The sequence below is a fragment of the Neofelis nebulosa genome, chromosome 8, assembly GCF_028018385.1.
Source record: "Neofelis nebulosa isolate mNeoNeb1 chromosome 8, mNeoNeb1.pri, whole genome shotgun sequence".
NCBI classification, from domain to species: domain Eukaryota; kingdom Metazoa; phylum Chordata; class Mammalia; order Carnivora; family Felidae; genus Neofelis; species Neofelis nebulosa.
In genome coordinates, this window is record NC_080789.1 from 36,563,171 (window position 1) to 36,589,106 (window position 25,936).

Consider the following 25,936-nt stretch of genomic DNA (forward strand, 5'->3'; position numbering starts at 1 on the left):
CAACACTGCAATATACATTTCAATAACAATAACAATTATAGGATGTGTTAGTCTTCATTTAGCCTCTGTAGCTCAGATATTCCCTTTTAAGTAACACCAGGAAATTGCATTCTTGAGAAGGTTCCATAATAACTCTTAAACTAAACTCCAGAAATTTTACAGTGCGAATCATATTTCGTTATAAATCTACTTTTTTCTATTCTGCACTATATCTCCAATCAACACACATGTCTTGCTGTTTCAACAATCTAAACAAGTGCAGGTCACCCGAATGATACGCTAAAGTGAGAACAAATTAAGGTCCATTGTCTTTTTCCATGAGAGACCAGATATTACAAGGAAAAAGAGAATCGTGTATAATTGCCTAATGAATTCCAACACCTGTTAAGTCATTTTATACCTCCCAGATGGGGTCCTGGCATCTAGTGAGGACAGCAGTGCCTAGAAAACATTTTATTCTGTCATTATATTCAACTATGGGGGAAGTCATGTAATAGCAGTAGTAACGCTAATTAGGAATGTTTATTAAACATTTGACAGAATGTGTGTGTGTGTGTGTGTGTGTGTGTGTGTGTGTTCTCAAGTAATTCTTTCTAAAACCCTATGATGTTTGCAAACTTTGTGAATTAGAATTTTATAAAAGGACAGTGAGACAGAGAGATGTGAAGAATGTTGCTCAGAATCTCACAGCTAATGAGAAAGACTAGGACTCAAAGCTACCTTTTTGATTCTCAGTCCAAGGTTCCATTCCCCTAACTCCCCCAAAACCACATAAGTACCCACTTTGTAACCACCACCTGTAGTTCTTCACCAATCAGCTTCCTCAACTTGATCTCACCCTCTCCAACCTTAAGGTGTCATCTGCCATGAAAGACCATGAACTTCTACAAGAAAAGCTCACAAAGCCACAGATGAGTAAGTGCTAAAGAGATTTAGATCAGAAATTTCTATTTGTAAAATCCAAGAACTTTGGAGAGCATCTCCTCAACGTTTATTCTGCAATGAGGAAACTGATGTCCTTAAAGCTTCAACATATTCCCTCAAAACACAGAGCTATTTTGTGGCATTCAGAAACACAAATTTCATCTTCCTCCGTGCTCATGGAATAGTATCTTACCCTTTTGTTTGTCCTTTTAATCACTACTCTTCATCAAATATCTACAATAATTCTCAATAACTGACAATGTAAAACAAGAATTAGATCCAATATCCTCGGCCTAGTATTCAAAGCTGTCCAAAATCTGGCCCATCTTTACTATCTACATTTCAAAATCCCCTAGTGATACTGATACCTTTATTGCTTGAAACCTCAAAATCCCCTCAGCGGTATTGGTCTCATTATGATTCTAGATATAAACCAAATTCACATCCATCAACCTAATGTCACATCCAACAATCAAATGTTCTTCCTCACCTCCAGCTTAAATTCCAGTTCTTCCACACGTCTTCTCTGATTCCTCCAGGCTACACCAATACCTGCCTTCTCAAAGTTGTCCAATCTTATACCATATGAAAGAAATCATATGTTGTAAAGGTCAAGTCTGAAGTTGTTAAGGCCCAAAGTGACCCTAAGCATTAATAATCTTAATAATGATCACACTCTTCAGAAATGAGCACTGCTCTCCTACACAAACACAAGCTCCTAGATGGCAGGAATTTATTTTGATCATGAAGTATATTATCCACAGCAACTGTACCAGCACCTGCCACAGAACAGGCACTCAGTACTAGATGGGGAAATGAGTACATGAATGACTGAGTAGATGACTGAATGAGCAAAAGAACAATGAACCAAGACAGTAGTCCAGAAGGAAGCTGGAGAGCAGTATATGAGGGTAGTTCTAGATAGATATACCAGAATCTTGATACAGTGATCAACAGTCCAATCTGATCTCTCTAGTCCATGTACCTACATAAGACAATACACAGAGAGGGTTCCTTTTCCTGGGACTTTTTGAAGTCTACATGGCTAGGTGATACCAGAAGCTCAGTTCTTTGACATAAAGATTTGTGCTGGTGTCCATAATTTCTTCAACAGTTTTCTTTTTTTTTCTTGGTAGGCACTTCACTGATTTGGGAGTTAAAACAATGGTAAAGCATTTAAAGCCCCTATGGCAAAAAACCAAAAAAAACCTGTTCTATACTAGAAAAAAGTTTCATGTGTGTTTTAAATACACCTGCAGTAAAGGGACGCCTGGGTGTCTCAGATGGTGAAGCGTCTGACTCTATTTCATCTCAGATCATGATTTTGCATTTCATGAGTTCAAGCCCCAAATCGGGCTCTGCACTGACAGCACAGAGCCTGCTTGAAATTCTCTCTCTACCTCTCTCTCTGCTCCTTCCCCACTCATGCATGCGTGCACTCTCTCTCTCAATAAACAAACAGATAAATAAATAAACTAAATATACCTGCACTATGAAGCCCAGTCAAGTTCCTAATCCTTAGGGATATTTTTAACTAATAAAAAATAGGAGAAAAATACAGTGTCTTAAGGAAGAGAAGAAAAGGATGAAGACACAAAGAGGAGGAAGGAAGAAAAGGAATCAGGAAGACAAGACCTGTAATGATTAGACTTGCAAGTTCTCCGTAACAAGAGGACAGTAATCAAATTATGTAATACCTCTGGGTATTCTCAACCCTTACCGAAGAGCCTTAAAATACTTCCTGAGGTGTTTAAGAGGTCATATGAGGCATTGGAAAGATTTCTAAACAATGCACCACTAGACAAATGTAAGAGATGAGGATATGAGAGATAGGATATACTTGAATCTACAATGTCAGTTCCTTCAAAAGGATGCTATTGTGGGATCTGAGAAACTTGTACATAATTGCATACTTCCAGTGAATGGAGAATGTGGTCCCAGAGAGGAAGCTATCTTTATCTCATTCCTAAATAACCCAGTTAAAAATACAGCCACTTCCGAGTTTAGTGTTGCAGTGAAGAAAAAAACATAATGATTGATGAATATACAAATGAATTAATATCCTTGCGATATTTCAAAATAGTATCTGAATATTCACATTTACTCTAATTCCTCTAATGGACTCTTCTAGAAAAAATATCTAAACAGATGATCTTTATGGTTTTGAGGAGGGGGTGTTTGTTTGTTTGTTTGTTTTGTTTTTTTTTAGAGGAAGAGCACATACACAGTTACATGTGCCAGCGGGGGAGGGGCAGAGAGAGGGAGAGAGAGAATCTTAAGCAGGCTCCATACTGAGCACAGAGTCCAAAGCAGGAACGTGGGGCTCGATCTCACAACTGTGAGATCACGATCCAAGCCAAAATCAAGAGTCTGAGGCTTAACTGAGCTACCCAGGTGCCCCTATGGTACATATTTTAAAATTAGCCCACTTGCAGAGAAAACTGCCATCTTAAAATAGGTAAAAAAAATAAATGGCTCACACTAATTGAGCAATTACTATGTGCTAGGCACTCAGAGATTTCCATGTATTCACATTCATTTAATCTTCAAAAATCCTAGATTTGAGATGTATGGAGTTAAGTTTAAAGAGGTAATATCAGGATTCCCAGGCCATGTTGCTACTAAAGCAGCAGGCATATTTCCTCATGCAATCAGCTGCCTAATTAAGAAAGGAAAGAAAATACTACGAACGACCATAAAAAAAGAATGAAATAACTTTGAAAAGGGCCAAATGAAAGTCGCACTGAAAAGGAATAATTAAACAATACTTAAACAATATTACAGAATATATTTTTTAAAAAATTCGAGATTTGAGATTTTGGCTTGATGAGTTTAAGGGAAAATGGAAAATATATGCAAAATCCACACTGACTTGCAGATTTTTTATCTTGGATTTTGTAATTCTGAACCAATAATTCTAATGATTATTCTGTGACTACCTGAATTGCTCCTCATTCAGAGAAAGCAAAACAGCTGATTTTAAAGAGCTACAACATAGTAAATAGTATAACATTGTCAAACTTTCTGCTCCTACCCAACTGAACTATGCCACAACCACCAATGCACTGATCACCAAGATATTAAAAAAAAAAAAAAAAAAAAAAAAAATCACTGCCAAAGCCAACACTACCTCATTATCTACTCAGGAGGTAAACACAGTAAGAAACATACCATCATTGTGTCCAGGACCCACAGGGGAAAAAAAAAGAAAAGAAAGAAAAAAAAGAAAAAGAAACATACCATCATTCCAGCACCAACAACCATGGCCAAAACAAATTTAATTAATTAATTAATTAATTAATACTATAGAATAATAATTCTATAGTATTATTTACTTTTCAACTGTTTTCCAGTGACAGCCCTTCTTCATGATAAAAGTGCTCAGCTTTTTATGGAGAGCAATCAACAGGTATCTTTACTAGATTTAAGTCACTTGCAAAAAAAAAAAAAATCAAGGAAAATGAGGACAAAGCAAATTTCAAGCACCCTTATATCACAAGCTAAATTTCAACTGAAGATATATTTTGACAGCTGCTGTGAACTTCTAGAGCTGGTTATTCTTGGAAACCACCTTCTGCTTACTTGGGCTTCCTTTAGGGGGAACTGTTACCAAAGTTTACTTTGTATGATTATTTTGAATGAATTCGGTGTCCTGAGAATAGTCATGGTGTTAAAAATGAACTTGAATTTACTTTCAAAATTCTAGAGTAAATGATATCTGAGTAACACAAAGCAAGATTGGAGATATCTGCTTGATGAGTTCACTAATACTCTGATAAAATATAAAGCAGGGAAATACAGTAAAAATCTTGTACTCTTAGGGTCACCTCAGGAAACTGTACAACTCTAGGCTTCCTCAACTGTAAAAAAAGAAAGGTTACTATCCTCTTGAGAGAAGTATTAAAGATCTAGGTAAAAATAAAAATGAATATAAAAGGCTTTGTAAAATGAATGCAAGTTGTATGAAATTTAATGATTCATACTAATATAAATATATTGTCCTAATCTCTTTGGAGATCCTATATGACTTAACGTACATGAGTTTATCAACTAAGTTACCAGACAGATTCAGCAAACTACAGCCTGTAGGCCAAATCTGGTGCCTGGCTGATTTTAGATAAAGTTTTATTAGAACACAGCTACACCCATTTGTTTGCAGTAGGCCAGCAGAGCTGAATAGTTGTCACGGAGTCCCTATGGCCTTCAAAAGCAGAAAAAAATTAACTATCGTGCCTTTTACACTCATTGTTTGCCAATCTTTGAGATTGGGCATAAAGTATGATGAGTTCTCAGTTCCGATCACTGTTTGATACTTTATAATATTATTTCTGTAGTTTTTCTTTTTTTTTTAAATTTCCCTATAGAGAATGGCAAATTCATTGTGGTATTTAAGGAAAACATGCTGCTTTTCTTGCATAGAAAATAGGATCAGAGTCCATTTTTAATTTATGCATAAAATGATAGCACAGCTAATATACAATGATATAAGGAAATAATTATGTAGACTAGAGCAAGGAATTAAGAATTAGACAGTATGATTTACTGCTGAGATAAATCCATTTCAGAAATTCAAGTGTTAACTGTATTTAAGTTTACAAGATAATGAAAAAGATCAATTCATACCCTTGTGATATAAGGGAGATACAGAGGTATTTTAACACAGACAGATTCCTCTGAAAAGAGAAATACAACACACAGCCCACTCAGTTTGCAGTAAATACCTGGCCTTCAAAAAAAAACATTATTATAAGTACTTTGGGATCTAATCTTTTGTTCCTGGGAATAAATGAAGAACTTAGTATTTGCACAATTAATCCATCTTTCCAGTCAGATTATTTCAAAGACAAGGCTAAAATTAAAAAAAAAAAAAAAAATAGCACTAAAATTATTTTTTTAAATTATGATCAAACATAGTACAATGTAATTTGGTTCTTGAAGCATCCCCAAGAACTCCCATATTAGGAAAATAACCGCTGGAAAGGCTAAATGACTTGTCCACAATTACACAACTAGCTAGTGGCAGAAACGGCGTGAGAACCCAGGCCTCCTGATTAGAACTGCAGGATTTATGTCATTATGCCATATGGCCATACTTTTCACAGCGTGCTCCCTTTATCTCTGGAATCACAACTTCTCTCAAATGTCTAACATTTTTCAGAGCCTTTCGTGTAATTAACTTAGAAAAAGGCTACCAGCTGGATGCAAAGGTGTAGGTTCAAACAACCTTTATATAAATCTGATGTAAATCAGCAAATGTCTTAATGGCGTATTAAATTTTTATAGAATCGTTCTCCCATAATTAAGTTTATGTTATTGCTCTTTTAAAATTGCTCAGAAGCAAATTTGCCTCTAGGAAGCAAGCTGGGACATATTTTAGGATGGCCATTACTTTAAAGGGGTAAAAAAAAAAAAAAAAAAAAAAAAAAAACCCTCTCAATTCACTTCCATCTTTAAATATGTTCAGTTTGTCTACAAATATGTTTTCTTTTCTCTCCTTCCTTTTTTTTCCCCCAAAAAGTAAGGAAATGGAAATTGGGTTTATTCTAGATTTTACAAGCACCTTTACACTTTGATAAAACTCCTGGTCAAAGCTAAAAACAAGTCAATTATATGGTTTTAAAAACAACGGCTGCATGTGTCAGACATGGGTAACCACACTGAGAGGCAAATACATGGGAAAGAATAAGAAGTATCCAGGTTCCTGTTTACACCATAAACCACTATTCCTCATTCGAGAATCAAATATTGCATGCACCAAATACACAGCCCACAAGCACTCAAATATTGACGTCAGATTCTTACTCCAGAAGACTGCATTTATGCAGGGATCCATGATTTATCATAGTTTAAAAAAAAATCAAAACAAGGATCCAAGTATTCTGACATCAGATTCTTACTCCGGAAAATTGCATTTATGTAGGGGTCCATGATTTATCATAGTTTAAAAAAACAAAATAAGGATCCAAGCATTCTGACCCAAACATAACCCCAAAGAAGATACCTTGATTACCCAAACTTATTACCAATTTGTTAAGCAGCAAATAAGACAGGCAAACAATATTAAACACAACCAAAAACATTCAAGGGTCTCAGTAAGACCTTAACCAGGTTTATTGATATACATGGATTCATGTCATAACTTCTTTCTAAAGATCTTGTTAAACTTAAAAAGTAAAAACATCTACATCTTTAAAAAAGCAAAACAAAATAAAACTAAACAAAACAGTAACTACAGGTCCAAAGCCTCTTATCCTTAATTTCAAAATACGTAATTCAGATTAGGATGAGAATTGCAAAAGCTCGGTGAACACACTCAAAAACAATAAACTATAGACTTTAAGTGGCTCAATTTTATGATATGTGAACTATATCTCAGTAAAAATGTTAAAAAGAAATAAAAGCCCCTGATTTAAACTGACAGGAGGCTAGTTGTAGTCTTTATCTCTTCCATTTATTATAAATATTCACATATTTCCCTTCAGAAATACTAAATGTTTCTGACTTCAAAATGCCACCTCGGTACATAATACAGAATTTACACACCCTATCACTTTTGAATAATTAAAACAAATCTGAATTACATCGGGCCTCAAGCATTTTAGGCACTGAATCAGGGAACTTGTAGCCTATATGTGTATATCTATCTATCTATCTATCTATCTATCTATCTATCTATCTATAGATATATATAGATATATATATCTGTATATAGATATAGCCTAGAGAGAGAGACAGAGAGAGAGAGAGAGAGAGAGAGAGAGAGAGAGAGAGAGAGAGAGGAAAGCTCAAATTCTGAAAAAACTTTTTACAATGCACATCAAAGGAGACATGACATCCTGTGCAATTTAGGACCCACTAAGACACATGGAACACATGGGAATCGGTGGCATCACATTGTTAGCTAATCTAAGCTGTTTTATATTTTTAATGAAATGCAGGAAAAAGTGTTTTTATCTGAATTATAAAGCAACCTCTGTGGCACAGACTCATCTTTTCCCTTATAAAGCCATTAGAAATGTACTGCCTGTCGAGGACACATAAATAAGTTAGTATGGTTGATTAGCAATGATACAATATGAAATTCAGAGCCAAACCAAATATTTCAATGTGAACTGGCTCCAAATAATTCTTTTTTTTGCACGGTTCTAAGAAACACCATGCCTTTCAGAGCAGGGGGCAGAAGCTGACAGGAGTTTCAGATGCAAATCCAACCTCAAAGGATATACAGGTACAATGTACCTCCTTTAAATCTGCTCAATGTAGGGCAGGTCCATGGCAGACAGGATATGCCCTTGCAGGCCAATGTGATTTTGAGGATCAAGTTCCAAATACCAAGATCACAATGTCAAGATCTCTGGGAAAAGGGATGCCAAAGGAAAAAAAAAAAAGAAAAAAAAAAAGGATCCAGTCCTCGGTCTCAAGGAGGTTCTAAACCAATTACACACACAATCATTACTACTTATCTAATACCATAAATAATTAGGCCACTCGTTAGTTGAGGAAACTCTATTGAGAGACAATGACCTGCACTTGAAAGGATCTGGATTCAGAATTAGCATTACCTTTGAAACCCTGTCTCACTGCACGCTGATCAATTCAGGGGAGTTCACTCCACCTCTTGTAAAAAGTACACAGAGTGACCTCACAGGGTAACTGCAGCTGCTAAATTAGAGACTGTAAATTCCAAAAGAATAGGAATTTCGTCTGTTTTCTTCCTTACTTTATCCTTAACATCTAGAATAGTGCTCATACCTAGATGGCACTTAGTACCTATTTATCAAAAAAATGGAAAAAAATGAAAAAATTAAAAAGCATCTAGCAAATTTCTTGTCACACGACTGGCATGAGGGGGGGATATATATAAGGAAGTTGACTCTGAACCTAAATGAAATGCACAACCATGAAATGATTTTAAATTATTTTTTAAAAATATAAAACAAGGGGGCGCCTGGGTGGCTCAGTCGGTTAAGCGGCCGACTTCGGCTCAGGTCACGATCTCGCAGTCCGTGGGTTCGAGCCCCGCATCAGGCTCTGTGCTGACAGCTCAGAGCCTGGAGCCTGTTTCAGATTCTGTGTCCCCCTCTCTCTGACCCTCCCCCATTCATGCTCTGTCTCTCTCTGTCTCAAAAATAAATAAACGTTAAAATAAATAAATAAATATATATATATATATATATATATATATATATATATATATATATATATATAAAACAAAACAAAATCCTGGATAAACCGAGCTATTTAGATGTCACTACTTCTCTGCCACTCTCTCAGACTCTTCCTCAACAAGGCTGAATTAGTTTGTCAGACACATGTGCTTCTCTGGCACTTTCTAGGGAATTCTATTAGCACTTAGTGCAGAGTGATGCAATTATTGTATACATGTTTTGTACTTCCTAGGGGCTGGGATAATATATTATCCATCTACGTATTTTTTAGCAACCATAAAACTAACTGTTCCATATGGACGAGCAGATAATTTGTATTTAAAGCCATTGTAAGTAAGTAGCATCCGTCCCAAGGCCAAGTAATGTAAGAAAGGCTATTTCCTTCATAATACTATCTGGGGAGGGGGCGGGGCATGCCTGGGTGGCTCAGTCCCTTAAGCATCTGACTCTCCATTTTGGCTCAGGTCTTGATGTCTCAGTTGGTGAGATCGAGCGCCATATGGGGCTCTGCACTGACAGTGTGAAGCCTGCTTGGGATTTCTCTCTCTTCATCGCTCTCTACCCCTCCCCCCACTCTTTCTTTCAAAATAAATATATAAATATTTTTAAAAATACTATTTGGATCTTCCACTTTAGCTAAACTTGTATAAAAACAGTATTATGGGAAGACCATGCACCTTGGAGTCAGATACTTGGAATGAGACCCCTTCACTCTATGCTATCTGTGAATCCTTGGGCAAAATTACTTCACCTCCATAAACCTCAGTTTCCTTAACTGTAAATGAGATTAATAATACCCACTCACATAGAGTGAACAAAATAATGTACAGAAGACACTCTACCAAGCACACAGTAAGGCATGATAAATGGTTGTTATCATTATTACTGCCAGCTCTGTGTATATGCAAATGAAAGCTAATGGATTCAAATGAGTGATTTCTCTTCCTCTTTGAACAATATGGAAGTCGGCACAGCCCTGGAGAAGATTATACTGCAGAATGCAGGAGAATCAAAGACTACAAATTATCCTGTCCCAAAACCAGAAACTTTAGGCTGCTGCTTTGACAACTTAAATTCAGTCCTTTTCTCACTCAGCCAGCCCATTTTTCAATTGGCACCTCTACATTTTCTCCATTCTTGCTATTTCATCTCTGAAATACGTTCATTTTGGAGTTATCCTCATTTTTGACATTAAGGTTGTCACTGATTCAAATATTAACCCAACAGTGAGACACTAAACTCACATTGTAGTCAAAAGAAACTCTGAACATCTTTAAGATACTACTGGTGGCATTTTTTTTTAATGTTTATTTGTTTATTGGGGTGGAGGGGCAGGGGGAAGGCACATAGAGGAGCAGGGGAGACGCAGAGGGAGAGGGAAAGAGAATCCCAAGCAGGCTCTGCACTAACAGTGCAGAGCCCCAGGCAGGGCTCCATCTCACAAACCCTGAGATCATGACCTGAACAGAAATCAAAGACTCAGTCCAAGGCTTAAACCAACTGAGCCATGCAGGCACCCCTGATGGCATTTACCCAGCTGATGGGTCAACTGCTAATGCCAAAAATTCCCCCTGCTTCTGAGTTAGTGCATGGTGCCTTGGTGAGCTGGAAGCAGGTAGCGACAAAGAGCTGCCCCAATATTTTTTTTAATGCTCTTCTAGACCAATCTCAGGCTCCACATCATCAAAGAGAAAATCCTTCCACTGAAGAGTAACCTACTTCAAACAGTAATACACTGTTAGTAAAGGCAATTAACCAAATTAGGAAGAAAAACACACTGTGGTTTTAGTGTCTTTGTGTTAAGTTTCTGGTAGCTACAAAAGTAAATATTCCGTTTGAATGCAGACTTAAATCAAGCTAGACTAGGAAGACAACGTGCAAAAACTTAAGCACTTAACTGAATGAGGTGGGGATGGGGAGGGGGGTGGACAGGAAAAGGAGGGGCCTGGGAGGATGGAAACAAAAACAAAACAACTCATTTTCAAAAAGTATTCTAGAATTAGTAACATTGCAAAGAGAACCCTGGGTAAAATAAGAAGGATTGAATCTTAATGATGAACTTGAGGGATGGGTACACAGGTCCATTAACACCAGGCAGTCTTAACTGACAAACAGAAAATTAATTCCACAGTAACAGGTTTCTACAAACTGAAGTCAGGGAGGGAAAGTGACAGAGCAGTAGACCTGGGGGAGGAGGCTCTGCTCTCAACCAAGCCTGTGCCTAATTTCTGCAGACCTCACATTTGTGGAGAGAGAAGGGGCAGCATGTAGATACATAGTTTCTAATACCTCTCTCTAGCCACAAAATATTTTTGACCTTTCATGATACTGTATGGAGGTATATCAATGTACATGAGCGGGTCCCAAACCTAGCTGTATCATCAAAATCAGAGGGAGAGCTTTTAAAAAGTAGTTTCTCTCCTGCTGCCTCTCCACCAGCTCCCTGTCAATGCCTCAAAAACAAAATGTAAGCAGACGGAAAGATTCTTATACAGTAGCTTCCAGTCTTGGGCTGCAATCTCTGGTTTAAAAGTCTCCCTGTGAGACGCTGATGATCATCCCAGTTTGGACTATTCGAAGGAAACACATGATGAAATGAATCCTAAAATCTTGAAGCAGTCACCAACCCCCACCTACCGCCTGTATCATCTGAAGATTAGATCAGACTTTTAAAGTACTGGATTTTCTAAAATCAAAACCAATTTTACCTATTACAGACTTGTCTCAACAAGCCACCGTTACCAGGATTTAGGCTGCTGTAAAAATAATTTGGTCTGAATATTATTAAGGCATCCAAAATATTTCATAAAAATTTTGGCAGCCAGATGCAGTATTCCTTTAAAAATAAAACTTTTCGCTCTCTATTATCTCCCTAGGAGGTGGGGAAATAAACGGCTGAGCATCACCACCACCAATAAAAAGCAGCCTCAATGTTGCCCTGAAAAGGTTTCTCATAACAGATTCTGGAATCAGCTGTAACAATATTGCCTGCCAGGTTTGGGAAAGAATAGGGGAAAGAAAGAGATTAACATTCACCTTTAGGTGATAACAATGCTTCCCCTTTCTTCAAAGAATGAGACTTGAATGCTGCAAGCTATTGCAGCTACTGAACTAATCCTCCTTACTCTAAACCTGGCTAAAGGGGATATACAGGCAACAGGGTGCTGGGGAGAACAGGAGGGGACTCCATTTCCAGATGTATAAGCAACAGCACCATCCTGAGCCAGAAGGGGAAAAAATCAGGCTATAAAATTTCTAGTTGATGCTTTGATATAAAGTGACGAAAAATTAAGGAATGACTTAAATATATTTGTTTTCAATAGATGAAACAAAAAGAGAAATGATCAAATTGTGTGGTTCAGAAGAATTATCCTTGAAAAAGGTCTGTTTGTTTGTTTTCTCAATATTCTTTACATTGTCAGCACCGGTGAACAGGATAGCAAGAACTCCATTTTTTTCTGATTGACGCTTCACCCTGCATCCCCGTGAGAAAAGCAACAACTACGCTGAGTGCTCTACAAAACGACAGGTAAAAAGTTCGTTACTATTGAAATGTGGAAACACTGTGAAACGCTGATGACCATGATATTTCTACAGGAAAGGAACTTGGCGGAAGAGTGTACATTGACGATATTCATACCTAACAACCCTGCAAGGCAAATATTATATTCCTATTTTACAGACCACATAACTGATGTGCAAGCCGGTCAGTAATTTATCCAAGGTCACAGCAATTTGCATCTAAATCTAGATGCTCCAATCCTATGGCTTTTCCACAATAGCCTTACTAGCACCTGTGCAAAAGGAGAGGAGCCAAACGCCCAATGGTTATTCGAAGTAAACAGCAGTGGTTTTTATACTATTAGATATATTTAACTTTTCATCACATGTCACAAGATCTTAAGAAGAAAGAAGCTACATTCCATGGAACACCGAAACTGGCAAATTTTTGCCCAACTTCAAGTTAGAAGAAAGATTAATTCTATGCAATTTGGAGTTTTCCATTTCATAGAAGTTATGGAAATACACTCAAATCATTCATGTATCACTTTGGTATAATCTGGCTCTAGTATATAAGCATGTCTTTATGCAATTTATTCTAATAGGACACATAACACAACACACACATAAACCCTTTTAAAGGGGAGGGGACAGAGTTTTAACACATTGAAAACTAAGAGTTTAAGATGCACAAAATGCACAAAATTAAAATATTAAGATTTTTTTCTTTTTTTCAGTTTTTAAATACGTAAACTATTTTTAAATACAACTGATATTGCATATAATCAAGAACTCTATTAAATGTACTTGGTACTTAGTTACGTTAAGCAATATTTTAATGGAAATTCTAAATATATTTTCCATTTCTTCTCTTACTAAAAACCAAGTCATTTACTTGGTTTTAAATGTCCTTCATTTTTCTCATGTTGTCCCTGCTGTTTGCTTTGAATCTTACATGAATTATTAGCAAAATGACAACCCCATACCAGGTACAGTCACTGTAGATTCTCTTATCATATCAAAGAAATCTTTGCAGTTTATTTCATCTCCTGAAATTAAATGAGTAAACATGTGGAGAGAGAAAGAAAGTGTCCTTTGGAACTGAAACACTGACTTCACTAATCAAGGCCGTAATTACTGAGGAAACATGTATTAAATTCTGAATTCATGCTATTTCACTTGATGCAAGAGTTATAATCAGACCAACAGAGCATGCAGGAGCCATCTGGGTGCCGCAGAGTTGTAAAGACAAAAGGGAGCAAGGGCACATTGACCTTCCTAGCACCAAATCACTGCACACTTTGGCTGCCTCTCTTCCCCTTTTGGTTTCTTACCATTCTTTTTGAAAAAAGGAACACTGTGGTCAGTAGGTAAGAACCTGGTGTGAACATTAAAACATGCCACACCATGCAACCTTACTGCACTATCACATTTCATAACTATTTTAACTATCAATAAATTTGATTGAATACTCAGTTTTATCCACCCCACCTCCTACGTGATCGTGCCTTTTCAGGAATCTCTAATGCACTCCTGGAATGTGCCTTTCTATAGCTTAAATTTCACTTGAGAGGTCAACACTAAATTAGCATTTCCACCGTTCCCAGCATTTAAGACAGGCAATGACAATGATCTGAAATTTGTGCAAACCACATTGGGTATTTTTTCTTTTTTCTGTGAAACTGAAGGTACCCAGTTGAATATGAGTAACCAGATAATCATGAGATCCCCTTCAGTCGATCTGATTCCTCTGAGACAGCAGGTTATCGAAAATTGAGCCGAGTGATGTAATACGTATCCCAGACAGTATTATGAGAACAGCAGAGATGATTTCAATGAGACTCATTATTTATTCATCACAAGGTCCAATTTGCGTGTCATTTTCACTGATGGTATACGGAGTTAACTGGTTGAAATTCAGTGCTGATAGAATATTTTATTCTGTATTGTAAAAAGGACCATTTTGAAAAATGGTTCTGTCTTCCTGTAAGGAGTGCAAAACAAAGAGGGATTTTGTACTTGTGGCCACTCACTGTAACATTTGAACACCGTTCAGCAATGCTGGAAGAACGGACACAGGAGAAAGCCCTGAAGGACTCCCTGTTTTTCTCATTAGGAGTATATAATAATATGCTAGATACTATAGAGTAAAAAGTAAAATAATCTAACTTCGAAAAATAACTGCCTTTTTTTTTTTTTATGCTAAAGAATGAGATGGCAGGAAACACACTCACTGAATGAGATAAACCTCCTGAATCTGTCTCATCATCAAAGGGATCCTCTCTCAGGTCTGTCCCCAAGTGAGGACACAGAAGAAAGCCTCCCAAGTGGCGAAATGGCGCTAGCCTGGACATTCCCAAGCTTCTCCCATGGACCAGTCGAAGAACAAGCACATTTAAAAATTATGCATTGTCTCCCAACATTGCTGGGGCCACAACATATCTTAAAAGGTCCCTACATCATTATACATACTAGCTGTCTCAATCTACCTTTCCTCATTCATTTTCCTGTTTCATTTCATGCACTGTATCTGCCAAAACCACTGCCCAGTGGTCCCCCGGAACTTCCTAGGAGTTTCCCTCTGTGCAGTGCTCAGGCTCCACCTTCCACTCTCCCTCACCTCTCCAATTATAAATGTCTATATCTGAACCACCATTCGGGGCCCTGCTCAAATGTCTCTGCTCCTGAAAGTGCTTCCTGATCCCCTCCGCAGAAAGTACACCCCCTTCCTTGAAGCTGTCCTGCACTCCCAGTGCCTCCCTTACAGCCTCCCCACTTTCCAGCTTGAATTTCAGTTCTACGTTTGCATGTGCTATTCACAACTTTCTAGCCTACTCTAAAATGTCCTTAGGGGTAGAATTTTGTGCACTCATCTTTGAATCCCCAGAACCCCTAATACAGCGTCCTGCACAAAGGTGAATCTTTAAAAAAAAAAAAAAAAGATAATCTGCAAATAGATCACCCTTCCAGGTATTAACACTCTAACACAAGCATTACATGAACTGGCAAGGGTAGTCAGCTTCCAAATTTCAATTACTCAACTTGCACTTAAACTGTAACCAGAATACAGAATCATCTTAAATCAGCTGAGCAATGAAGGCAACCCACAGAAATAAAATACCTTATTAATATTAATCTTTGACTTTCCGAGTTGTAAAATATTTTTGAACCTCACCTTTATTTGTGGTATTATCTGGTTAGCACTGCTGGCATCTATTCAAAGTTTCAAAGTTCTATAGGTCATGAATATTAAATGCTACAACAAGTTTACTGGGATGAAATCCAAATTCATTTGTAAGTACATGACAAATAGTCAGCCCTCCAGTTTCAATAATGCTAGGAAATACTGTGATCAGAATTGGAGTGTCTTGCTATATCTGGATCCTCACAAAGTCAAGTGTAAGGCAAATGAAGGGAAAAAAAGCGTAAGAAAGTGGGAACACTACTTGAAGTAGAGTGGCACAGATGTGGACTGAAGAAAATCAGAAACAGCAAATATATATTTCATTCAGCGCAATCGATATGAGAGTCACATCTTGAGTAAAACCACAACCTAGTCTAGAAAGCAAAGGGACAAAGCTGTAAACGATAACATGTTGGGCCAATGCCATCCCCAGCAGCTAATCAAATAAAAAAGCACATGTGGATTCAATGTGCAAATACCTGTAGGCTATGCGCCTCTCTTTCCATGCTCTTCTATACCGGGGGAGTCACACAAAATAGATGTACAGAAGCACCACATTTAAGATCCTCAGTGTTCCAATCGTGACAAACCCCAAACCTTCAACAGAACGTAAGCCCCTGCCCTCAGGAAACATTCTCAAGGTAAAGCCTGTAAATAGTTTGAAAACAGATGATTATTTGTTACTTTGTGTCTGATCACTGCATCTTGATGTAGAACCAAGCTTACCTAACATCCAAGATAAACATTTTCACCATAGGCAACCTCCACCATTCACATCCTGCTCAGCATTAAAATGAACAAGTTATTTCTAGACAGAGATGCCTCGTTTTCCAAAAGCGGCACTGCCTCCCCATTTCCTCTCTCATAATGTAGTCTCATCATTTTATTTACATGAAATAGAGCTACAAAATTTAATTTTAAGAAAAGGAAGTTGTCCAGATAGGGTACATCTTGGAAGCAACTATAGCAAAGCGAAGATAGTCATCTTTACAGAAATTCTTAAAAGAGCAAACTAAAAGGGCTATTTTTCCAAATCAATTTGGGCTATTATTAGAATTGTTACACTGGTTTTCAGATTTCCTTTTTTTAATTTTTTTTTCCACCTGTAACTGAATAAGTGATTATGAGGCTAATAAAGGGAAAAAAGATGTTTCCACATTAAAACAGTTAACAGATGTTAAATAAGCACAGAAAATGGCCACTAGGCAAGCAATGACTGATGTTTGGTAAGTAAGAAAAATGTTGCTTTTGCTGATTTTATTACCCATGTACCTCCTGGGGTCATGGGAGACTTGTAAAAAATTTTGTGGGCAGATAAAAGTGAAACACTTATTTGCAAGGCTAGTTTAAGTGTGTTTCAAGGGCCACCTCCCCCACTTTTACTTTTTGACCACATAAAACTAAAGTAAGTGAAAGTCATCTAAGAAAGGCTAAAATAATCATTTGATGAGAAGTCAAGAAAACTTACTTTTCAACATTTTCTGACATGCATTTCTTCCAATTGTACCTTCTGGACCCCACTAACCAGGAATGAAATCCTCATTTGTATAAAGGGAAGAGGATTGGATTTCACTTTAACATTTCAGGCACATATTTTTTAAAGGCCAACTGAAACAAGTGTGAATTCAATAATTTACTGAGTACCTACTATGTGTCAGATGGTGCACCAGATGCCAAGGACAATGGGGGAAACACCATAAATAGAATGCTGAAGCTAAGAAGAGGATCATTTAAAAAAACTTAAGATGTTTATGAACACACATTTTGTTCAAACACACTTCTGAAGATTTTATATTTGGTGTCTTCTTACAAATCTTGCTAACTATTAAAAACAAACACAAGGGGCGCCTGGGTGGCTCAGTCGGCGTCCAACTTCGGCTCAGAGCATGGTCTCACAGTTCATGAGTTCCAGCCCCAGGTCGGACTCTGTGCTGACAGCTCAGAGCCTGGAGCCTGCTTCGGATTCTGTGTCTCCCTCTCTGCCCCTCCCCCACTCCCACTCTGTCTCTGTCTCTCAAAAAATAAGTAAACATTAAAAACAAAAACAAAAAACAAATCTTAACTTTTGACAACCGTATGATTATATTATTTCATGTCATATTCAACCACATTAGTTCATAAGTCATATTCTCTCAATAAGCACTTATTATATAAGTTAAATGTGTTTATGTTTTAGCACACTCAGGATAGTGCCTAGCACCCATAGATTATGTATTTATTAAATGCTAAATAAAGTATCTACAATATGCCAGGTCCTTACTATTTTTCACATACTTCAAAAAAAGAAAACTTTCATATTTCCTTTGCAGAACTGCAAACGTCTTTTATACAATATAGATATGTGCATCATCTGCATGAGCCTTAGAAGCCAAAAACTGGCAGCCAAGAATTCTGGCCAAATTCAGTCATCCAAAGGATTTTTTTGGGCCCAAACAGGGTTTATCTGTTTTTAAACTAGTAATTGATTTTAAATAATAAGAAATGTCATAGAAAAATCCAGAAGTCTGTCTTCTTAGAAAAATCTCAAACTTGGGGCACCTGGGTAGCTCAGTCAGTTAAGTGTTCCACTCTTGGTTTCCACTCAGGTCATGATCTCACAGCCATGAGATCCAGCCCCGCGTCAAACTCCACACTGGGTGAGGAACCTGCTTAAGATTCTCTCCCATTCCCTCTGCCCCCTCCCCAGCTCACCTGCATGCACTGTCTCTCATTTTCTCCCTCCCTCCCTCCCTCCCTCCCTCCCTCCCTCTCTCTCCCTCTCTCTCTCTCTCTCTCTCTCTCTCTCTCTCTCTCTCACTCCCTTGAAAAGCAAAGGGAAAAATCTCAAACTCTACCCAACCCAAACCTGTATTTTCTTATTGTAATACTGTATGAAGAGGGGTCCTGGAGGTGGGCAGAATCTTGCTTCCACCAGTCCCTTCTGCCTGGCCCTGGTGCACATTTAAAAGACCCAAAATCTTTTAAAAGGTGCAGAACTGAAACCAACACTGTGAAGAAAGAAGTTGAGTGTGACCGTTATGAGAAAAACATTACTGATGAAACTATCAAAACAGAGAGCCTTGCCCCTCTGGTCCTAATAATTTCCAGCTTTAAGAGGTCCGCCATTTTGGGTTTTGAGTACTTGGCTGGTTCACTGGTTTGCATAACAGAGTTAAACATTTGTGCACTGGAGCTTTCTGTTTATATAAAAGTTATGTTTTAATAGGGCAGGAAAGTTTATTTCATCTGGCAAACCATGATGTGGAGTTAATTGGTAAGATATTTAAGATGATTTATTCTTTTAAGGTTGAAAAGGACCTTCTAAAGTCTTTTAATTCACTTCCTTCAGAGTCTCTTCTAACTCACCCCAGGCATAGAAATCTATATATTATAAAGACAGAATATGGAATTTTCTATAACTTCCATATGTAATCTATGCCAGTGTTTACAAGCCCCATAGTCATAAAATTCTAAATGAAAGTTTCTGCCTAAATATTCATGCTTCAGCCTTAGTTGATTCCTAAATCATATGCTTTCAAAACCACTGTATGTTTAAAGACTAGTAGAAGTTCATCTTTTGGCCTTCTCTTCCTTAAAATAAAGAATTACAATTTCCACTGATATTTCTTCTTTCTCTTCAACTAGTATCATCAGGTGCCTTCCAAACATTGGGCACTCAGCTCACACTGAACACCCCACAATTACACTCTTCACCACATCTCTAAGACAGAACATGAACCGTCTCCATTTCCAGATAAAAAAACAGGTCATTGAACTAGCCTAAGGTTACTTAGCCAGTGTGAGTGAATATTTGATTCCATTTTATTTTCTTCTCTTCCAGGTAAGTCATCTGACTTTGTTTACATTTGTTCATTCATCTTCACATCTTCACAATATAGTAAAATGATCGCTAAACACACGCAAATATGTATCCTAGTTCCAGTGATTCTACCACTTTCTAGGTGACCTTCACACCTCTGGTGTTCTATACCTTTGCTGGAAATAAAGGGACTGGCATAGAAGGTCTCAGTGGTCCCTTGCAAATCTATACAGTCTGTTACTGAAATGTTCTCATTAAGCCCATTGGACCAAAATGTGAGAATGAAAGAAAAAGCAGAGTGGAGATGGCGACTCTCAGATTGTTTTGCTGCTTCAACTACTTCCCTTGCCCACAAGCAATGGCTGCCAGACAGTCTAGGCAACTTTCCATTTGGAAACTTCTCAGGACACCGAATCTTCAAAGTATTAAGTCCTTTCCCATGACATGGGGGGTGGGGAGAGGGGTGTTTCACACTCTCTGCTGCTAGGAGTTCCTTTGCTAGCGACATTTCTTATTTTCTTAAGCAGGATGCTCAGGGCAATTTAACTTCAGATAGGGGTGCCGGGTTGGCTCAGTCAGTTAAGAGTCCGACTCTTCACTTCAGCTCAGGTCATGATCTCACAGTGGTACGAACCAAGGTTTGTAGTTCAAGCCCCGCATCCAGCTCTTGCTGACAGTGCAGAGCCTGCTTGGGATTCTCTCTTTCCCTCTCTTTCTGCCTTTCCCCAGTTTGCTACCTCTCTTGCTCAAAATAAATAAATAAACTTAATTTTTTTTTTTTTAAATTTAACTTCCGGGGTCCCTGGGGGTGGCTCAGTCGATTAAGCATCTGACTTCGGCTCAGGTCACGATCTCACAGTTTCTGGGTTCAAGCCCTGTGTCGGGCTCTGTGCTGACAGTTCAGAGCCTGGAGCCTGCTTCGGATTCTGCATCCCTCTCACTCTCTGCTCCTCCCCCACTCATGCTCTGTCTCTTTCAAAAATAAACATTATTTTTTTTTAAATAAACTTAAGATAAAGAATAATTTATTATAGGTATGTCCCAAATAATTGTATGGGACACAATTATAATAAGGGTCTCTATCAGCAACTCTGTCCTTGAAAATATGCTTAGAAAACTGAAAATGTCTTAGAACTTTAAAAGGTCCTAAAATCAAGTCCTGAACTGGTATATCAAAATCATTTCGTATTCCAGGAGATGGTAAAATGGAAATTCTGTAAAATGTCCAACCACAATGTTTCACAGGCTATCAATGCAAAGTCCTCAAATAGTCTCCACAGGACAAAGACCATGATTTATATGTATTCTATCTGTCTTTCCAATAAAACAAGAAAGCTTGTTTTGTTGTTGATATGGTTTTAAAACAAAAGAAAAAAAGAATTCTCTCCCTAAATCTCCCAGAAATAATAATTAAAATTGATTTGAAATTAAGAATTTGACTTTCAAACTATTGTTTTTAGGCGTCAAACTCAACCTAACCAGAGTTTTCTTTTAAAGTTTCAACATATAATCGAAATCACAAAAGAACTTCATTAAGCACTTGATACTTGAGTTCTAACTGAAAAGGTTATGCTTCCCCACAGAGCACAGAGAGCAGCAGTAACTACTCTGCCTACTAAGTGAAGAAAAACAAAAGTCATTAAAAAATAAATAAATGTTTCTATTTCCCTTAATTTTTCCTTCACTTCAATTTCTTCCCAATTTGATTTTAAGTAACATCGAGAATTGACTGGGTGAGGGGGAAGAACTGCCAAAATGAGAAAAGTTGACTGCTTTCTCAAGGTAAGTATCCAAAATCACAGCTCCTCACTTAAGTGTCCAAAAGGAAGGGGGAACTGGCCTAGAACAGGAACAAGATTTGCCGGCACTGGCCAAGTGCATCTTTTATAACTAAAAGGCAAAGCAAGGGTAAGTTTAGTATGAATGAGATAATGGGGAGATGGGAAAGAGGCAGTTTCTCAAGATAGCTTTGTCTGTCCAATGCCTTCCCCTAACACACTAGCCAAAAACTGGTCCTCTTAGGTGGAAGAGATCTGAAAGTGCTTCTGTGACCTTTAAACCACAGTGCATTTAAAAACACTGAGGGAATACAGAAGAGCAAATATTAAGCCCTGAGGCAAAGGCCTTAATTGGCCTCAGGGCAAAATTTATAATAACCTCTTTCTGTTTTGACTCTTCTATTCTTATTCACTACAACAAGGAAAAGGTGAAGATGATTCATTGTTTAAGAATTTGAGTTCCCAGTGCACTGCAGAGAAGGGCTGTTTTCCAAAGTCAGATCAGGAAAAGTACTATTAACAAATGGCAGAGGATTTCCCCTCTACAGAGTTTAGCATCTGGCTCTATTATCAGCCCTGATACTTTTATAAATACACATTATAAGCAATTTACTGGATTACAGAGAATTGGGGCCGAAATAAAAAATGAATAAAAATAAATACTAAAGGTGCATAATCTTTACAAGGCAAAACTGTCCAGCTACCAGAACCCTTTGAAATCATGAAAATAAGAAACCCAAGACATAAAACAATCAAGGAATGAAACCCATGTTAGTAGGGAAAGGTCAAAAAGGACACTTCCACTTACTGAAAATCAAAACACAGCTTATTTTAAATTCTCTTTGAAGAGGGACAAATTTGCTTTTTAAATGGGGGAAAAGGACCAGGCAAGGAGGCTGCTCAGTAACCCAATGCTCCAGCGCCCACAATCACTTACTTTGTAAATGGTAGGTAAGATCTGTTTTATTTTCAGCCTGTGAAAGACAAAGACATCATAAACTGCCGACACAGCCAGCACGGTCACTCCTTGTTCCTTCCACAGCATGCTGCATCCTGCGCACAGTCCTGTCCCCAGGAACCAGCCCCAAGTCCTGGCCGAGGAGCCTCTTGTAGAACAGTGTTTGATGTAGCACAGCAAGGAGAGGAGGAAGAAGAGACTGGCCCCGACATCGGCCCGTCCCACGATTCCAGCCACGGCCTCCGTGTGGATGGGGTGAGAGGCAAACATCAAGCCAGCCATGAAGGTCCAGTATCCGTCCCCAAGGAGTATCTTGGAGAAGCTCGTGAAGACACCAGTGACTGCTGCATGCAGCAGGACATTGACGAGGTGATAGCTCCAGGGATTCAGCCCTCCGATGGCATGGTTCAGGCGAAAAGAAAGAGTGCAGAGTGGCCGGTAGGATTTGTGGCTGCCACTGTGGGTTAGAAGAGTCCCCCAGAAATCATTGTAGAAAATGTGTGTCCAGGGAGTTTCTGGGAGAAGGTCTTGATTAGTCTTGATAGCACGGCTAAAAAAACAAAATGTTTACAGAAAGTCAAATATAAAATTTCGGAAAAGAAGAAAATACACTTGACTCTTGTCCTACATGGGGGTCGGGGTGCCGACCCTCATGCAGTTGAAAATCCAAGCATAACTTCTGACTCCCCTAAAACTTAATAGTCTACTGTCGACCAGAAGTCTAACCAATAACATGAACAGTTGATTAACACCTATTCTGTATACGTATTATATAGTGTAGTCTTACAATAAGGTAAGCTAGAGAAAACATTATTAAAAAAAATCATAAGAGAAAGTGCATTTACAGTGCTGTATTTGTTGAAAAAAATCTATGTATAAGTGGACCCATGCAATTCAAACCTATGTTGTTCAAGTGTCAACTATATGACATTGCTAAGACACTGCCTTCTGGGAAGCTGTTATCCTGTGTATGATGGGATTCCAGGTATGCAGGATTAATGCAAAATGAGCCTTACAGAAGCCTTTACATATAGATTGAATTCAGATCCTCCCCTTAATGCTTACTGACACTACAATTAGGACTGTATCTCTCTTTCTCAAAAGTTTTCTTGTTTGTTCAAATGCAAATATGTTTGAAGAATAAATGCAGTTTCTATAGGTGGTTTAAGACTTACTACAGCAGTTGTCAAACAACGGCCTTAAAAAATCATGGAATGTATGGGCTAAAGATGCAGATTACGGGTGCAGGTTGATGTGAGGTCTGAGAATCTGCATCTTCTACAAAGCGCAGTGCAGGTGTTACTAGTGATCCTCATGCAGGTGATCCTGGTGCAGAGATCTGCTGAGAGCAAGGACGAACTCCCTACTAGAAATGAAATATACCTTAGAATATCTGTGCCCAGAGCACTGCTTCTCATGCACACACACAAATCACTGGGGGATCTTGCTAACAGGCAGGTCCTGAGTCAGTAGGTCTGGGGAGGAGCCGGAGATGCCACAGTTTTAACAAGCTCCTGGGTGATGCTGATGCTACTGGTCCTTGGGCCACACTTTGAGTAGCCAAGGGAGAGCCGGAGAGGCTAGGAAGAATGCCTCTTCCCTCATCCAAATGTCTCCCTTTTCTCCTTCATTCTAGAAAGCTTCAGCCTTTCTCCCTCTGAGTGTTCACAGGACTTGCAATCATCCATACCAAGTGCCTTGTGTCCTGCTTCTGAGAACTAGCAGTTACAGGCCTGCATGCCTGGTATCTGCAAACAGACTTTAAGGAAGGATAACCTAGTAATTCGCTGAGGACTTGCTATCCGCCAAGCACTGTAACAGTCTCCTTGGCTGTATCTTGTTTAATCCTTAGAGTAAATGATGAGGTACCGATTATCTACATCTCTCAAGTGAACAAATTATGGTTAAGAATGATCAATCGATAATAGTAGCAAAGTCACACAGCTGGAATCAGCAGGGTAGAGTTTCATGGCTCACGCTCTTTCCACTCTGTTGCAGTTCCCAAAATGTGATGATCTACCTACCACTGCAAGTATTTTAGAAGATACACAGGCAAACCTGGTAAAAATTTGAATGGACATATTTATTTTAATGTGTACTTGAAAGGAAATTTAATTATCAAATTGAAGCTGGATTTCACAGATGTTTGCTCAGAATGAAGCTGTTAAAAATGAAAGACTGAACGTAAAGACAAATATTAAGGAACCCACAGTACTGGTATATGCAGACAAGGTACAAATGTTGGCCTGTAAATGGTTCAGTTTGAAGGATCCCTGCTCTATGCCATTATATCTTCCAGAGATCAAGGTGGCATCTTGAATGTCTGTACCCCTAGTCCATCTCCATACTTACAGAACACAATAGAGGCACGTGAGTTAGAAGGACAGAGAGAGGTCAAGACATTATTAGAGGCCTCCATTATTAGAAGCCTCTTGCCTGGTGTGATGTCAGGGCTTTTGAAGGCTGTGGGCATTGGTACAGCTGAAGAATATGTGATAGAAAGCCACCTGATGACTTTAACCTCCAGCCCCCATCCGTTCAGCTTTTCACTGTGAGGCAGGCATGATCAAAGGAATCTCCACACGAATATTACCAAAACGAGGTTGGAAAAGCCCTGGACTGAGGGGAAACATGCTCTGTAATTTACCTGAGCATCTTCAAAAACAGGAAAACGCAACAGATCCAACAGATTAAGAAACCCATCCAAGGTGACACAGCCAGAGGAAATAACAGTTAGTACTCCAGTTGGGGTCAAATGATGGGGCAATGCTCATTTTCAACTGCTTCTTTAACTTGTTTCCCAATTAGCCTCTCTGAGCTTTAGTTTCTGTAACAATAATAGTTTCACCTTGAAAACAGCTAACAAACACTCGCAACTGTGTATTTATCTTCTATATGGAGAAGCAAAGAACACTGCTTTGCCAGTACGAGTGTTCTGGAGACCTAGCGCCAATGACATCTGGGCTCTGTGAGCTGTTGTTGCTACTATTCTATAAAGACTGGGGTACGGTGTTCAAAAACTCCCATACTAAAGTCAGCTTGACTGACAGTCTCTGAAATTAGATGCAAATGGGGGTTAGAATTAAAACCTATCAACAGTAGTCATGATTATCTTGTTTGAGCCAAACACCATGCTAGTCCTTCTACATATATTATTTATTCATGAGAACTCGTTGGACTTTTCTAGATGCTCAATAAAAGGCTGAAGGTCTATTAAAATCATGTCTTAAAAAATATTCAGTGTGGCACAGATTGCTGTTCTCCAATGTCTGTTCTCCCCTTTTCCCATACTCATAGATCTTTTAGTTTTTAGCTGGGTAGGTAGTCATCTGAAAAAATTATTTCATTTCCTATCTTCCCTTGCTGTTAAATACGATCATGTGACTATTTTTTGGCCAGTGCAACATAAGCAGAATGCTACACGCTACTTCTGGAAAGTGTCCTTAAAAGCAAAAAGCTTAGCATTATACCCTCCCTCTCCCACTCTTTGCTCTAGCTGAAGCACAGATGTAATAGCTAGACTTCCAGCAGCCATCTTGGGCCATAGGGAATCCTTAGGAATAGAAGTCATGCTCCACAGAGCACAGCAATAAGACTGAAGAAAACTGAGTCCCTATTACGGTA

The 25,936-nt window shown here is 38.4% G+C and overlaps 1 protein-coding gene across 1 annotated transcript in view; it reads right to left on the reverse strand.

Annotated features, from left to right (window-relative positions):
• The window catches only part of TMTC2 (transmembrane O-mannosyltransferase targeting cadherins 2), a 402,871-nt gene that overhangs the window by 224,282 nt on the left and 152,653 nt on the right, over positions 1-25,936 (reverse strand). Inside the window, exon 2 of the mRNA XM_058741891.1 lies at positions 22,292-22,862. Coding sequence (XP_058597874.1) covers positions 22,292-22,862 — 571 coding nt within the window. The remainder of the gene's footprint in view (positions 1-22,291; positions 22,863-25,936) is intronic.